The sequence below is a fragment of the Polyodon spathula genome, chromosome 22, assembly GCF_017654505.1.
Source record: "Polyodon spathula isolate WHYD16114869_AA chromosome 22, ASM1765450v1, whole genome shotgun sequence".
NCBI classification, from domain to species: domain Eukaryota; kingdom Metazoa; phylum Chordata; class Actinopteri; order Acipenseriformes; family Polyodontidae; genus Polyodon; species Polyodon spathula.
In genome coordinates, this window is record NC_054555.1 from 14070587 (window position 1) to 14088211 (window position 17625).

At 39.7% G+C, this 17625-nt stretch overlaps 1 protein-coding gene across 3 annotated transcripts; it reads right to left on the reverse strand.

The window, feature by feature from the left end:
* Nucleotides 1–1555: 1555 nt before the first annotated feature.
* Nucleotides 1556–13299, reverse strand: LOC121297266 (dual specificity protein kinase CLK4-like). 3 transcript variants are annotated; one of them, XM_041223471.1, is made up of 13 exons: nucleotides 13189–13299; nucleotides 7290–7447; nucleotides 6347–6593; nucleotides 5277–5367; nucleotides 4847–4910; nucleotides 4393–4509; nucleotides 3464–3630; nucleotides 3247–3341; nucleotides 3032–3161; nucleotides 2676–2758; nucleotides 2251–2330; nucleotides 2067–2157; nucleotides 1556–1703 (listed from the first exon to the last, which is right to left on the reverse strand). In XM_041223471.1, the coding sequence occupies exons 2-13, from the start codon at nucleotides 7445–7447 to the stop codon at nucleotides 1557–1559; spliced, it is 1470 nt and encodes a 489-aa protein (XP_041079405.1). In that variant the 5' UTR covers nucleotides 13189–13299; the 3' UTR covers nucleotide 1556. The 3 variants fall into 3 exon arrangements, with proteins under 3 accessions (XP_041079405.1, XP_041079406.1, XP_041079407.1); XM_041223472.1 differs by lacking the exon at nucleotides 7290–7447; XM_041223473.1 differs by lacking the exons at nucleotides 5277–5367; nucleotides 7290–7447; nucleotides 13189–13299 and having other exon boundaries at nucleotides 6347–6433.
* Nucleotides 13300–17625: the final 4326 nt, after the last annotated feature.

Consider the following 17625-nt stretch of genomic DNA (forward strand, 5'->3'; position numbering starts at 1 on the left):
GTACCTTGCCCTTGTCTGCAGGCTTACTCCTTCGTGATATGTTGGTCAATGCAGGTACTCAGCTGTGGAATCCACTTCCAGATTATGTTGCTGAATAAATGCAAGACCCAATACTAGAATTTGGAGAATGTACCTACAGTACTGGTACTACCAGGCAGTCAGTTTAACAAAAACAAGAATCCAAACAATGCACATCAAAACCCATCTGGAGTTATGTACAGTAATATCAAGTTTCCATAATCTATAATTTGTTGCTTTATTATAGTCTACACCTACAGCTTATCTACTGTATTCACAATGAGACCTTCTTTACTGTTTAACTTAACTATACAGTTTACTTGTCTGAACAACCAAAACATTTTCAAAAGGATATCAATTTTGCAAGCTATTTGTGCCATTGTGACTGAATCAAGTCAGATTTTTTGCAAACGAGAATTAGTTAATGGGCCGATTATTTAATTACTGCCAATTACACAGCCAAAATTCAGACTAACCTGACAGTGGCTTTAGGATTACATTTACAGATGAGATAGACTGAAGGGCCTACACATTAGCACTTATATTTGCATACATCTTAATGTTAATTATGTTCCCTTTTATGGCCTGCCTGTGTAGTTAAGATAAGCAATTTCTAGCTTCCTATTACCATAGTGTTTATTTGGTTCAATGTCAAGTTATATAGAAGTTTTGACTGCACTCAAGTGGCCAAAATGCAGGATTATTACTGTCAAACTGTACCTAATGCTTTTGTTTCAGGTCTCTTGTATTTACTGGCTAGAAACATGTAATAGAAAAATCAAGTCAAAGTTTACCCTTGTCCAGATCGTATCCCTCCATTTTGTTTATTAATTGTTTATTATTATATATAACACCAAATTTAAATAATGGAAAATGTCAAACATGTTTTAACTCTCCTACATAAGTTCCCTAGTTAACAATGTAAACACCAACATGCTGAACTAATCAACCAACGTTTCTAATAAAACTTGTTAAGTTGAGCTAATCATTTATTATGCTTTTGCTGCCACCTACAGGAAAATGCTATATTATGCTATGCAACCAAGCTATAATTTTGAATCGTTTATGTATAATTTCTAAGATTTTATAATCTACTGTCCTACCCCTATAGAAAATGGGATAAAACAGCAACCTTCCTCTCAGGAATGACAAAATTCACATCAACATTCTCTGCACCAAATATTAACTTTGTGGATAAAAACGCAAATGTGTATTGCATGTATATGCTAACAGGACAACCTAAATATCCTGACAAACCAGTACTATAAGGATCATGTATTATATAGCCCCTCCCCAATAAAATGTGAATACAGCTTTTAGTTTAGGTTTTATTGTGAAAGTTACACATTGTACAAAGTTAGACAAATGTATCTTGTGGATAGAAATGCAAAGAATCAATTACATAACTACCTAGATACACAATAAATTTAACCACTAGCCTTTACAGAACACAATGACTATTTCATGGCAGACTGACACAGTCCATGTAATCTCCTCTGGAGAATCTCAAATTGGATATGCAATTGGTTTTTAAATTGTTACACTTTTGCTTTGCGTACAAGATCAAAAAAAGGATGCTTCATGGCTTCACTCAGTGTAATTCTTTTCAGAGGATCGTATTCTAACATTTTTCTGATAAGGTCAAATAGTTTTTCATGGTCTGGATTTTTAGAAGCCATGTAATTCTGAAAGACAAAACAAACAATTATATTGGTATTACTCTACAAGCAAAGATTCAGAAACACCGGCTTTGTAAAGAGTATTATCCCACAGTAGAGATCCAATGACCCAAGCTGCCATAATTTAAGATTCCCATTGGACAGCAATTAAAGACTTTCTATTTGTGTTTACTACTCGTACTATGTAAAGTAGATCAAGACCTACACCCACTGCAAACACAACTAAAGGTCAAATCTTACTGCCCAGATTTATATACAACTTCTTCTAAAGAATGTCAAAACAGAATTTCATTATGATTGCATAGGAAGATACTATGTTACTTATAAAATGTATGGAATTGTGCACCTTTGTCACCTCTGATCTCTTACCTTAAGAGGTCTGCAATGCTTCCTAACATATCTGCCTGAAGAACTGTATTCATCCCAGTCTAGTCTGTCTCGATGAACATATCTTCGTTTCCTTAAAGAAAAAGGAAATTAGCAGTCAGCCAGTTTGTTAGCTTTAGCACATAAATCACACCCATCAATGGTAACATTCAATAAGTTCACTTACTTGGTCTTCTTGAGCATGTGGGTCGGTATTGGTCCCAGGACTCTTTCCATCATGGCAAGATGTTCTTTACTGTCATGTGTCTGTAACAAAGACATGTATTTGTTTTTACATAGACTTCACATGGGTGATAAAACAGCTTCTTAGCAGATTTTCCTGAACGTGTGTGCTGTGACCAAGTAAAACTGCAATTATGCAATGCAGTCTGTGCTGCCTTATGCACCATGATCTTTTGAAATTTAAGAAAAACATCACCCCACAGAAAGGCACTCCAAACTTTGGAAAACACAGGGAATCCAAATGGGTGATTATGAACAATTGTTTTAAACAAGAATACAGCTTCATTGAAAGCTGTTTGCGCCCATGGCTGTGGCACTAAAATAAAGCCTGTGTACAATTCAATAACTAACTTGGTAAATAAGACTGACCTGGAACAGTGTTAATCCAAGATAATATTCAATTAAAATGCATCCAAGGCTCCAGACATCACAAGGCTGACTCCATCCTAATTCTGGAAGACAGATTGAAAGAGGGACAGTTTAACTAAATGCAATAGTCAATGAATACACAGTAACCCTAAATATATCTAATTGGTATTCTGCAATATGATTTTAATTTAAAATATGATAAAAACAAACTGAAAATGCAAGTGAACCAGTCAGTTATATTATAATATTGCAAAAAATGTGTTGGGTTTATTTCTTAAAAATCACAAGCTTTTTGTCCACTTTCGGATTTGCATGTGGGGCACCTAGTCAATATGCTTCATGCAACCTAGACTCACCTAGAATGACCTCAGGAGCTCTGTAATGCCTTGTTGACACCACAGAGCTATGGTGCTCATGATCATATGTTGCATTACCAAAGTCTACAATCTTGACATCCGGGTTCTTCAATGTTCTTTCATCCCGTTTCTAAATCAAAAAAATAAATAAAAATACAATAAAAAAAATGACACCAACCAAACAAAGAGGAAAAACATTTGACAAAAACATTTACCATTTTGGCATTGTATTCCATGATGTAATCAGAGTTTAGAAAGAGAATATTCTCAGGTTTAAGGTCTGTGTGCGTCAGCTTGTTCCGATGTAAAACTAAGGATAAAAAATAAATAAAAAATACATTAAGTAAATATGAGTGGGTTTATCTCTTCTAACATTACATCCTACCACACACTGTTTAACCCTACATATACGGAAATACAAAGCATACTTACAGTGAATAGCTCTGAAGATCTGGTATGCCATGTGTCTGATCTGATCTAGTGGGAAAGGCATGAAGCTATTCTCCTTTAGAAAATCATAGGTACTCAGCCCAAGCAATTCAAACACAATACAGACATGGCCATGGTGATCAAACCAATCCAGCATCCGCACACATGGGCTAAAAGAGAAAATATGAAGTTTCAGGATTTTCTAAAATTACTACACTCCTGAAGCTAGAGTACAATGAGGCAGATGAAAAAAAAGCAACTTTACATGAAGGAATTACTTTTTTTTCTCTCTCTCAATCAGAATCTCATGGAACAGAGAAAAGGCTTTAAACAGTGCCCAACTTGCTGAAACTGTGTAGTGATTTTTAAATAGATTAAATAAATTATAGATTTTATGTTGCCACTATGTAGAATGTAAAACGAGAACCAAAACAGCAAGTTTTTTTACTCTTACAACACCATTTCCATGCTTGTTTTATTTAATTTGCTTGATCAACTACAAAAAGGCACAAGTAAACCTCATGTTATTATGAAAACATGTTTGGCCACTGCTTAATGTGAAGAAACAGCAATGGCAAGGGATGAAAAAAGTAAAAATAAATAAAATGCGGTGTCAACTTTACGTACTATTTATTTTGGTAATAAACAATAACAATTTTTAACCTGAACTGCTATCTGGCATCCTTTGTTTTGTTGCTAATTCACTAATATTTTTCTACTTTAACTTTACATATAGTAATATCTTGGTGTAAAATACAGGCTCACACAGGGGCCTCGCCCCCCTGCCGCTATGCTGTCTCTGCCTGCATTCTAAGCAATACAATGGATTTTATTACTTTTTGAAAACTAATGAATATCCAAACCAATATTTAAATTATGAGCGAATACCTGAACATGAAAACCCTGTATATACAAATAAAAACAGAACTTACTATTTCCTGTCAAAGTCTAGAGAATTGATCTGCTCTAGCACTTCAACTTCAGATCGGGCAGCTTCCCGATATCGATCAACATTTTTAATGATCTTCAGTGCCACGTGATTACCCCCTCTATAGAAAAACAAAAACATACAATATATACACCATCGGTGGTTTGCAGATGTATTCACCCCCTACCAATAATGCCACATTTTGTTGAATTACAAATAATCTATACACAGTTTTTCAAACAAACAAAAACAAACAAACAAAGTCATACTGTTCAGGCCTGGTTAAAAATTAAAGCCACAAAAGATATTTGTAAATGTGTACATTAACTACAGTAAAATGAACTATTGTTCAAAATGGTTAATTGTGTTAATCTAGGGATGCAAGGCGAAATGTTAATTGCTACATTTTGTTTTTTTAAAGCAATGACTACAGAGTTTATTAAAAACATAAAACTTACTTATAATCTTTGCACTCCACAACTTTCCCAAAGGCTCCTTCTCCTAAAGTGCAAACAATCTCATCTAAAGAGACAAACAGTTTATAATTAGAGTACATATAAGAAAGTTTAAGTTCACATAAAATCACCAGAATACACAACTACATAAGGCTAGCATTCATTGCATAGTTGGATAACTTGTGTGTAGGTTTTTCCTCCATTAATTTATTATTTTACACTGTGCTTTACAAATCTCTAAATATTGGTTAAAAACACAAACAAAAAAACCACAAAATCCCTAATGCGTACTGTTTTGCTATTACTAAAATAAATATTCATTTTTAAAAATGCTAGAAAAAAAAAGATAGACAGCCAAAACACATCCCTATCATGCCCCCATTTTAACCTACACTAACATTGTTCTGAAAAAAGTTACAAAAATATTCTATACATCTTGCTCTTAGCATGTCTCCACTGTGATAGATCAGGTGCCCCTCCTCATCATCCTCAACACTCCTGGATCTTTTCCTGCGGGGACTCCTCTGCAAACGTCAAGTAGCCGGCACCAACGTCATCAAAAACCAGAGTGAATTCAGGGCAGAACGCGCCATTCATTCATTCAGCAGGAAGATATTCAGGCATTCAGATAACACGCCAGGCCATGGGTGGTTGGCAGGAGCAAATTCAAATTCATCCCCCAGAAATGCACAGGGCCACATAGTTTGTGTTACAGAAGAAAAACATGGCAACAAATTTTCAGATAAGACTCTTCTCAAAATAGCAATGCAACAAATGCAATCAATACAAAAAAACCACAACATTAACGTTTCTTCCGAGGTTGAGATCTTCATTGTTTGTTTTTTTTATTTTTTATTTAGAAAGTTACAAATACACACTCAGGAATATTTCCAAAGACCAATGGAATAGATATCCCACAAGTTGCCTTGATATTGCATGCCTTTGTATGGCGCCAATTATTGCAAGTAAAATCCCATTTTAATACAGATTTTATCTGCAGACCTACAATGCATGATTACTCAACAACAAGCTTTAACCCAATTTGTTGATAGTGCAAGGATAGATGCAAAACCCCCACTGCACAGCTGTTTTATTACCATGAGTTTAATCATACAAGAGCAAGCAAAATCTTAGTTGTTACAAACTCAAGACATACGCAATTAAGCTCAGGTCAGGAATTCAAACTGCTCTATACTGTAGTGAAAGTCTTCTATTTCCATCCCAGAGGTCACAAGGTAAAAACTCCTGATAGTAAAATTAAACTGTCAATAACAGAAGGCCTACTAGCTCAATGGCTTATGTTTTTACACACAACCTGCTCCTTTAAAATGTTTGTCATATTTAGACAAGTTTTCATTATAGCATTGCAATATTGTGTTAACATTGCTTGGATAAAGTACAAAAAAATAAAAAATACAAAACTGCTTAATTGTAGTTTAACCATAAACATCTCATCTAAAATCACAATCCTAGCTAGACATGCAAAACTGAAAACTTTCATACCGAGTGTGAACGGCGGTTGACGTGGCTTCTGTGTTTCCTCTGTCTCCTGGGCCGACTGCTTCTTCTGCTTCTCCCACTTATCCCACTTCTACGGCTTCTCCCAGAGGACTTGCTATAATGGTGCCAGTCTTGATCCCTACAATGTTCATTTTCATATCTAGGCGAGTACTCTCTCCTACATTCACAAACCCGCTTCTTCTCTTTGAGGTCCATTTGCTCATTCAATGTCTTAGCCTCCAGGTAATGACTACAAAAAGGAAAAATGACATGGAAAAGTTAATAGTTTAGATTCTAGCTTCAGTGTAGCATTTTGCTTAATATTTTAAACAGATATATTTATTATAAAGTCTCAGTAACTGTTCAGATTTACTGATTTTCACCAACAGGTATTATTTCATATGCATATACATGGCCCATGGCAGTTTGAATGCTATGTTTAAATACAGTTGGAGGATTTTGCACAGAGTATGAAGGAGCAATAACCTCACCCACAGACACTGATTTTTTTTTTTTATACATATAAACGTGTATTTCACAATGAAGCAATTATACCTAATTTAAAAAAGCAGTATCCGGAATGGACCCAAATTATGAAATTAGCCACAATCAAAAAACATTTTGGAAGATGTCATTGTGTCTGTTGGAGTACAAAGTGCAAACGACTGAAGACCGGTGACATTCTGGCTGCTGTCCTGGTAAGTGCATTCTGTGGTACTATATTTAGACAGACTATGCCATGCTCTATTATGATTTTAATTCTGAAGCAGGATCATTTCTGTAGTATAAAACTGACAAAAACGTTTTTTGTGCTTGACAGATTTAACATATTTACTGTTTCTAAAACATAGCTAATGCACTCTGGAAGTGGCTCCAGTAAGCGTTTTATATTTTAATAGTCTGAATTCAAGTAACGTATCACTCCTGACCAAGGTATTTGACTTACCAATCAGTCATTTTAACAAGACGTTGATGTTTATGGGGTTTATTTTCTCTCTCACTACTATGAGACCGTTTTCTGCGCTTGCAACAGCTACCGAACTTCTGATCCCAACTGCCGTTAACAGCCCACTCTGGAGAGTATGATCGCTTTGTGTGCCGCATCTAAAAAAACAAAAAAGCCAAGTCAAAAACTACAACTTCCGACAAAAAAAAAAAAAAAGTTTATACAAACCGACTAGTTCAAGGCTCTACGGTGCACCCAATTGATTTTGTTTCATATTTGTTGTTGGTGCAACCATCATTTTTGTTTTAGGTTTACATGGGTGATGAATGTTTCCACGATCTCAAACTCATCACTTAGGCTACGATTTTGGCACAGTGAGTTTTTGAACATTTCATGGGCGAAAAAAAGAAAAACAAGAATTCAGGGAAAAGTCACGGAAAGGCCACCAAATAATGTAGCTTCAGATACATCAACATACACAATAACTTAAATAGTACACCATAAAATTATACAAAAACTATTGCTTTTGACAAGTTTAAATGTTACTTTAGAACAGTGGTTCTCAAACTGTCATAGTGAGCCTTCCTGAACTATTTAAAAAAAAAAATTAAAAAAAACTGCGCCTCCCCAGTTTACTAAAACAATATAACAGTGAAAATCCTATATTTTGCAAAGAATAAAAAAGTAGAAGGGATTTGTCCAGTATAGAGCAGTATGAGTTTCACAAGTATTAATTCAAAAAGAATACAAATATAAGCAGCTAAAAATGATTTTTTTGTCCTGTTAACTTTCTTATTTAGTAGGTTTTAATGTAACTTTAAAATTGCTGCTTTTGTATTATTGTGTGTACTGTTATTTAAACTGTCTGACTGTGGCTGTTTTGTGCTATGCTATACAAACGTATTGTGGTTTTTTTTTTTCTGCTATGTACTATACAGTGCTTTGCAATACTTTCTATAAAAGAGCTCTATAAATGCAATAAAGAAAGAAATAAACAAACTCATTGAGCTTCCTCTGAAAAATACTTTACGGGTTTAGATACTAAAGTAGGGGGTCTTGTTTCGAGATGCTGCCATAGTTTGCAGGGCAGCATGCTGTGGTTTACCATTCTTTCGCCGCACAATACATTGAGGCTCGGTGCACCGCTGGACCCGCTCCATGTAATGCCCAGTTTGAAATATGCTTAGTTATATTTTAGGCTTCTGCGTTTTGCTGGAACCACCGCTGCTGCCCTCACTTCAGCTTGCCTTGTACGTTTTTCTTCCTTTGTCACAAAACGATCCATTTCTCATTAAAGCTATTTCTCACTAAGCGTGCTGCTGATCAGTCTGCATCACCCCTAACAGACTGAAAGCCACCAGGGAGATAGAAGGTCAGAACAGCTGGGTTCAGGTAGGCAGAAGCAGGGAAAAAAAGAAACTTCGTCAAACACAACCACCAGAAATCAAAACAACCAACAGATTTGAGTCACTTCAGAATTTTGACGAGCAGAACCAACAACAAGAGAATGAAAGGAACAACATCCAGGACCCTATTGACAGTGGTGACCAGACAGCAAAAGAAGGGAGGTCATGATTGTTGGGGACTCCACATTAAGAAACACAGAAAGTTCAATTCGCAGTTTGGACCCCCTTACTACAACAGTGTGCTGCCTTCCAGGAGCCTCGGTCAAGCACATCACTGAGAACGTGGACAGGCTCCTGGAACGAACAGGAGACGACCCGGTAGTAGTCGTCCACATTGGTACAAACAACATTGGAAGAGACAGACCAAAATCCCTGCAAAACAAATTCAGAGAGCTAGGAAGGAAATTAAAAGAGAAAACCAAAACTGTGGTATTTTCTGGTATACTACCCGCACCTTGCAAAGGACCATATGGACAGCTGGAAATAATTAATCAAAACGCATGGCTGAAGATGTGGTGCACACGGGAAGGCTTCACCTATCTTGATCATTGGACCACAATCTACAACGAGGACTATCTGTATAGACGGGATGGACTGCATTTAAATAACAAGGGAACTAGTCTACTCGGAGAAAAGATCCTCGAGCAGGTTCGGAAGCATTTAAACTAGAAAGGAAGGGGGGAGAAATCAACAAAAAAACAGAAGGGAGACCGCATCAAAACAAGAACAACAACTCAGGTAAGACAACCATTAAATGTATTTATCTAAATGCTAGAAGTATCAGAAACAAAATTCTAGAACTTGAAGCTACTGCACTAACAGGTAACTATGATGTGATAGGTGTTACAGAAACGTGGTTGTCTGAGAGTGATGGGGACGAATATAATATTTGTGGGTATACACTGTATAGGAAAGACAGGCAGGACAGAAGAGGAGGAGGGGTAGCGCTATACATAAGAAACAGTCTTGAAGCCCAGGTGTTAAACCTGGACAAAGAAAATAAAACCGAATAAATATGGGTCAGAATAACGGACAAAAATTCAAAAGGGCATAATAATAGGAGCATGCTATAGACCGCCAGATTCAGACGGTGAGCACAATAATCTGTTATACAATGACATTAGAAATGTGTGTAGCAAAGGAGAAGCCATACTAATGGGGGATTTCAACTTCCCCCAAATAAAATGGGAAAACCCGGTGGGTAGCACGAAGGATGAAATAGAAATGGTGGAAATGACAAATGACTGCTTCCTAACACAATTTGTGAAGGCACCCACTAGAGGGGAGGCATGCCTTGATTTAGTCTTTTCAAATAACGAAGATAGAATAACTAAAACAGAGGTCAGAGAACCACTGGCAAACTCAGACCACAACATGGTCTCATTTTAAGTGTTTTTTAAATCCCCAAAAGAAATGACTAAAGCTAAGGTTTACAATTTTAGAAAAGCAAACTATGAAGGTATGAAACAGAGACTAACAGAAGTAGATTGGAGTAAAATAGAGAAAACACCCACAGAAGAAGGATGGTTGTTCTTCAAAAATGTAGTACTAGAGGCACAAAACAATTATATCCCTAAAGTAGACAAATCTAAATGTAAAACTAAATTGCCAAAATGGTTTAATAGATCAATTAAAAAAAATATTCAGCGAAAAAAGGCACTTTACAGAGCATTAAAAAAGGACCAAAAAGAAAGTACGCAGAAAGAGTACACAGAACTGCAAACGCAAGTCAAAAAGGAAGTTAGAAAGGCCAAGAGAGAAATAGAAATGAACATTGCTAAGGGAGCTAAAACCAATTCCAAAATGTTTTTCCAATATTACAACAGCAAGAGAACATTCAAAGAGGAGATTAAATGTTTAAGAGATACAAATGGCAAAATCATAGATGAAGAAAAAAAAATAGCAAATATGTTAAATGATTACTTTTCACAAGTTTTTACAAAGGAAGATACTGACAACATGCCCCACATGTCATCCAGTTCCTATCCAGTTTTAAATAACTTTAGCATAACTGAGGCAGAAGTGTTAAAGGGACTAGGAGCTCTTAAAATAAACAAATCCCCTGGGCCGGATGAGATTCTCCCAGTAGTACTCAAATAAATGAAAGAAGTAATTTACAAACCGCTAACCAAGATCATGCAGCAGTCTCTTGACACAGGGGTGGTACCCCTGGTATAGATTTAGATTCTGGTATAATAAGCAAACTTGTTAAATTTGCAGACGACACAAAAGTAGGAGGAGTGGCAAACACTGTTGCAGCAGCAAAGGTCATTCAAAATGATCTAGACAAGATTCAGAACTGGGCAGACACATGGCAAATGACATTTAAGAGAGAAAAGTGTAAGGTACTGCACGCAGGAAATAAAAATGTACATTATAAATATCATATGGGAGATATTGAAATTGGAGAAGGAATCTATGAAAAAGACCTAGGAGTTTTTGTTGACTCAGAAATGTCTTCATCTAGACAATGTGGGGAAGCTATAAAAAAGGCTAACAAGATGCTGGGATACATTGTGAAAAGTGTTGAATTTAAATCAAGGGAAGTAATGTTAAAACTGTACAATGCACTAGCAAGACCTCATCTTGAATATTGTGTGCAGTTCTGGTCACCTTGCTATAAAAAAGATATTGCTGCTCTAGAAAGAGTGCAAAGAAGAGCGACCAGAATTATTCCGGGCTTAAAAGGCATGTCATATGCAGACAGGCTAAAAGAATGGAATCTGTTCAGTCTTGAACAAAGAAGACTACGTGACGACCTAATTCAAGCATTCAAAATTCTAAAAGGTATTGACAGTGTGGACGCAAGGGACATTTTTAGCCTGAAAAAAGAAACAAGGACCAGGGGTCACAAATGGAGTTTAGAAAAAGGGGCATTCAGAACAGAAAATAGGAGACACTTTTTTACACAGAGAATTGTGAGGGTCTGGAATCAACTCCCCAGTAATGTTGTTGAAGCTGACACCCTGGGATCCTTCAAGAAGCTGCTTGATGAGATTTTGGGATCAATAAGCTACTAACAACCAAACGAGCAAGATGGGCCGAATGGCCTCCTCTCGTTTGTAAACTTTCTTATGTTCTTATGATAAAGTTTTTAAGTTTACTTGGGGGTGGGGAAGGGGAACCACGCAATGTACTTGTGACGTTTCACAGTTGCCAAGGAACATTAACACATTAAACAAAAGCTTTTTGCGTTATTTTATTTTAAATTATTTTTAAATATAATACATTTAAAATATAACAATTTGTTTTTTTTTTCAAATCATCCAGCCTCCAAAAAAGAGAAGGACACGCAGCTTGAGAACCGCTGCTTTAGGAGTACAAAACTAGTTAAAAGGTATTTTCACACCAACTTCAGAAAAAAAAGATAAACCTCTCGTTTTATCTACAGTTTGCATGAAATAAAAAAAAGTTGCAACATCAGTCTTAATTATTTTGTTTAGTTTTACAAAAAGAGTATTTATTTTCTTAAATAAATGAGTAATAATGCAAGCACATTTGTAAATGCGCCTAATATTGTTCAGTGCTTGCCTAGACAGTTTACATTAGAAAAACGTAAGCTTAAAGCCCTGTACTGACGCGCCGACAATGGCAGAATTTGACCCTCAACCTTTCTAGGAGACAAAATACAAAAAGTTTGTTGATAAAAAAAAATGACAACCCTCTTAAAAGGAAATTAAAGAACGTAAAACTTTTTTTTTTTTTTTTTAAACAGCAAGTATAAAAAAGGAAACGATGTGTACGGTCTAAATGTTAAAGAGCAAATATAAGCTGGTCATACTTGTTTTGGCAAATCGTGTTTGTGTATTTATTTTTAATTTGTGCTCATATGCGCCTATGGAAAAGGTTCGCGTAACACTAGCCAAGTCGACTGTAGGGCTTATGTGATCAAGGACACCGAGTCTCTACTTGGCATGCCACGTCTCCATTTTGTACACAAAGGAGTTTACCCTTCGGCCAAGTCCAAACAATTATGTATTCACAACCATAATTCTCAGTTACTGAGTTAAATGTGTGGGATTTTTTTCGGAATATGCAGACATTTAAGACAATGCTAGTACTAATATCTTATTCAAATATACTTATACTGATATTCAAAAAGTCGGATTAATTTCATTATGCCGGTAACTTAACATGGCAGACGGAGAATTACATTTTAAAACGACGATACATAATTCTGACACGGAACGCTTTGTTTGAGGTGAAGTCTGTGTGGGGGAGGGGTGGGCTTTATCGTTTTTACAGCAGTACTGATTGCACGCACTTTACTCGACTCAATAGACAAACATGTTTTACATGCTAAACAAATACTCTTGTTAAAACGTGATCATTTTATACATGTAAAACAATATATAAATAATCGATAACAACTGAGGGTTTTTTTTTTCTCCTCGAGGGCTTCCGTCTGTCTTTTGTCTAATGAACCTTCCTTTAGAAAATTATTTAACACAAATACAAGTAAACCCCGTGCTCATTTAAATGATCTGCCTTACCTCTGCACCAGCTATTTGAAGTTCAAGCCAATAACTCGCTTTCTACGTTTCAAAAATAGGCTTAAAAAAACCTCTCAATGGTCTTCTCTCACCAACAAACAGTCTTAAAATGGCGACCACACAGGTTTTCCTAAAAACACGTCAACGTCACATCATGTGACTAAACTGCAGTCTTGCGTTACAATGGTGTCGCCGTCACCCGAGCAACGCCTCGTGGGATTTGTAGTTGCATTTTTGCTTTCACACTCAATGGTGGGCGTTATGGGGCAGTATTTCAACATTTTGTTTACAGGCCCTGTCGTTTTAAGAAGTTTACAACCATTCTGTGTTGTTGTTACAGTAACTATTCAAATATTGTGTTTTTATATAGATAGTGTTAACTTAATCCATGAGCTACTGGGTCAATTGCAACGAACTAAAGCAGGGTACAACTGGGGATAATCAGATCCCGTGGTTAGTACGGAGCACGGCATTAAACTAGTACGCAAGTTAACACCAATTGCAACGAACTAAGCAGCTAAACACAGTCCGAAACTACGTATTAAAATTGTTCTGAATTGAAACGAACCCAAAGTAATGTTAGGTTATTACCATAACCCTCGTTCCCTGAAGAACGACAACCATTACCGAATGGGAAGAGCCTCTTTGACCCGTCAATCACTGAGCATATATACAAAAAGCTGCTCTATCAGGGCCCTGCTGTGAGGAGGAAGTCCCTCCCACCTCCTGCTGAAGAGGAATGTCCTCACAGTAGCATATAGCCATTTTCAAAATCGAAGGCCAGCTGGGGGGACACGACCTCGAAGGGTAATCATTGTCATTCTTTTCAGGGAACCAAGGTTATGGTAATAACCTAAAGTTCCCTTCAAGTGGAATGACAACCATTACCAAATGGGAAGCTGTACCAAAGCTGTCATGGCTCCAGATTATGATAGTACAGCCCCACGGCGATAGCCTCATAGCCCTCATGACGCCTAAGAGCATGCTACCTGCAACACCCTAGAGCCCAGGGAGGGCCTCGCTCGGTTTGCAGCATCAAGGCAGTAAAAATGTGCAAATGTCTGACTACCCGTCCATGTAGCAGCATTGCAAAGCTCATCCAAGGAGGCGCTATGAAAGAGAGCCCACAAAGTCGCTTGGCCCCTGGTAGAATAGATCGTAATGTCCCCTGGCATGGGGGAGTCCGTCTGTTCATACGCCAAACTTATGGCATCTGACACCCAGTGTGCTAGATGTTGCTTCAACACAGCTTGACCTCTAGAGCGGGACCCATAGCAGACAAACAGCTGTTTGGACTGTCTCCAGGACGCTGTCCTATCCAGGTAACAGCGCAGAGCCCAGACCTGCAAAGCGTGTGCTGTCTGTAGTCCTCTTCTGACTCATGCTGAGGAAGTCTGAAATCTTCCAAAACCACTGGCTGGTTAATATGGAATGAAGAGACCACCTTTGGCATAAAGACTGGGTTAGTTCTGAATGTTACCCGTGAGCCATTATCAGTGGAAGCCATACAAGTGTCATCGATGGACAGTGCATGCAGCTCATATATTTTTCTGGCAGATGTAATGGCTAATGAAAACGACACTTTGCGGAAAACAGGGCGCAGCTTTGCTGAGGCCATGAGCTCAAATGAGAGACCCGTATGGACCCCCAGCACCAGCTCCAGATCCTACTTAGGGACCATGCTTTTCGTAGGAGGACGGAGCCTGCGGGCCCCTTTAAGAAACTGCACTGCCAGGAAGTGTGCCCCAGTGGACACAGAGTCAATTTTATCATTGCACAACGATATTGTTGCCAAGTAGACCTTCAGAGTAGATACAGATTTTCCAGCATCAAACAGGTGTAGCAAGAAGGTTAGAATTGTCTCAATAGGGCAGGTCATGGTCACAGCAATACACCAGTTTTGGAAAACCTTCCATTTATACAAATACTGGGCTCTTGTGTGAGGCGTCCTAGCAGAATGTAGTGTCTCTACCACTAAATCTGGCAGACTTCGTCAGGATATACAGCTCCATTCAACAGCCAAACCCAGAGTGGGAGCTGGACCGGGTTCCATAATAACCCCTCCGCTTGGCTCAGGAGGTCCTTGTGGAGCAGGAGCTGCCACGCTTGGCCCCATAACATTTTGGAGAGGAGAGCAAACCAGGGATGCCTTGGCCATCTGGGTGCAACCAGAAAAGTCTGGGCTTTCTCCACCCTGATCCTCTCTAGTTTCAGGGACAATAATGGTAGCGGAAGGAACGCATAAAAGAGCCCCTGTGGCCAGGAGTGAGCTAGCACTTCTACTCTCAGGGAACCCCCTTCTCTCTCCATAGAGAACCATAGGGGGCAATGAGTGGACTCGGCTGTGGCGAAGAGGTCGACTTGTACTGTACGAAACCTCTCCCAAATTTGTTGCACAACCTGAGGGTGCAGTCTCCACTCCGAGCTGTCTGGAGCTCCTCTGGACAGGAGGTCTGCTGCTCTGTTGTCCACACTGGGGAGGTGAACCGTCTTGGTGGAATGCAAGTTTCTATGCGTCCAAGACAGGAGACTATGCTCCGAATGGTGAAGGCCCGGTGAGCGCAGGACGTCTTGGTGGTTTATGTAGGCTACCACTGTCGTGTTGTCCGTCCAGACCAGCATGTGTTTGTGCGCTAACTGCTGGCGAAAATGAGATAGCGCTAGGGCTACTGCTTGCAGTTCTTGGGCATTTATATGCACTTGCTGTCATGGGCCCTTCCACTGACCTTGTATTCCCATCGCATTCCAGACTGTTCCCCAGCCCAGGCTGGAGGCATCTGTAGTGGCAACTTCCTTTCTTTGAGGGGAAATCCGAGGTGCAGATTGCTGGGGCAGAGTCACCACTCCAGTGTCTTCCAGCATTGTCTGGACACTCGTACCAGCCAGTGTCCATCGCGGACCGGGTGCACCTTCAGAGTATTCACCCAAGCTTGAAGCGGGCGCATTCTCAGCAGAACCAGGAGAAGGATTCTCGAGGCGGCTGCCATCAGCCCCAACAACCTTTGAAACTTTTTGACCTGTAGAAGAGCATCCTCCCTGAATTGGGTGAGAGTGACTTCCAATGACCGAATCCTGTCTTCCGACAGTGAGGCAAGCATGCTCACAGAGTTCAATTTGATCCCCAGGAACACTGTGGAATGAGATGGTATGAAGTTGCTCTTCTGTTGAGTATGGAGAACCCTAACTTTGTCACATGATCTATGACCTGTCTGGTGTGCATCTCGGCGCGTGCTTTGGAACGCACGCAAACTAGCCAATCATCCAGGTAGTTCAAGATCCGAATATCCCGCAGCCTGAGTGGAACCAGTGCTGCGTCCATGCACTTGGAAAATGTGCGAGGCACCAGCGAGAGGCCAAACGGCAGAACGCAGAATACGTATGCGCTGCCTTGAAAGGCGAAGTGTAGATATTTTCTGTGTGCGGGACGGATCGGGACATGGAAGTAGGTGTCTTGCAGTTCGATCGATGTGAACCAGTCGCCTGGCTGGACGGACTGGAGGATACGCTGTGCGGTCAAGATGTTGAACTTCCCTTGTTTGAGGAACATGTTGAGGATCCTGAGGTCCAGAATAGGTCGGAAACCGCCGTCCCTCTTGGCCACCAGGAAGTACTTGGAGTAGAACCCGTTGAGGGCATCGCTTGGATTTACCAAGCGCATAGCTTGCTTTTGTTAAAGATTGGCCATCTTCTGTTGGAGGAGAATTGCGCATGCTGGTCCGACGTGGACACTCGCTTGAAGGGTGGAGGGCCTAAGCGGAATTGCAGAGCGTAACTGTGTCTCATAGTCGTTAGCACCCAGGAGTCCTGGGTGCAGCCTTGCCATGGATTGTGTAGTGGTCAGTCCGGTTGTGAGGGGGGAACGTGGACCTCTCAAGGCTCACATCCACAGTTGCTCTGAATGTCTGCCCTGGTGTTATAGGGGCATCCAGCAACGCAGCCTTCTCTGTCTCCACAACTTTGGCCTAGGTCAGCCAAAGATGTCGGCGGGCGTCCACCAGCACTGCCAGAGACCTCCCTGATGCCTGACCTAGCTCCCCCATCAGGTCAGTCACAACTCCTGTCATTGACTGAAGCTCCCTCCGCGTCTGTCTCTGTTGCCCACTCCTGTAGTCTTGCCGCCAACTGCAACTGGTAGAACACCAAGATGGACATGTTGTTCGCCACTCTCACCAACAGTGCTGCTGAAGCATATGGTTTCTTTAGCTTTGCATCGGTTGCCCTGCATGGCTTGGATGGGCAGGTAGGGTCTTTATCCCCTCTGGTGAAGGTGGACCATTGCACCAGCACAGTGACCTTGTCCCTGATGGAAGGGAACATGCCCAGGCTAGCTTCTTGGGCTCCGGCGGTGTACACTAGGGACTCCGCTGTTCTGGAGCCAGAGGGAACAGATGCTTGGTGGTTCCAGGAAGTGCGAACCCGCTCCACAAAGTCCTCACA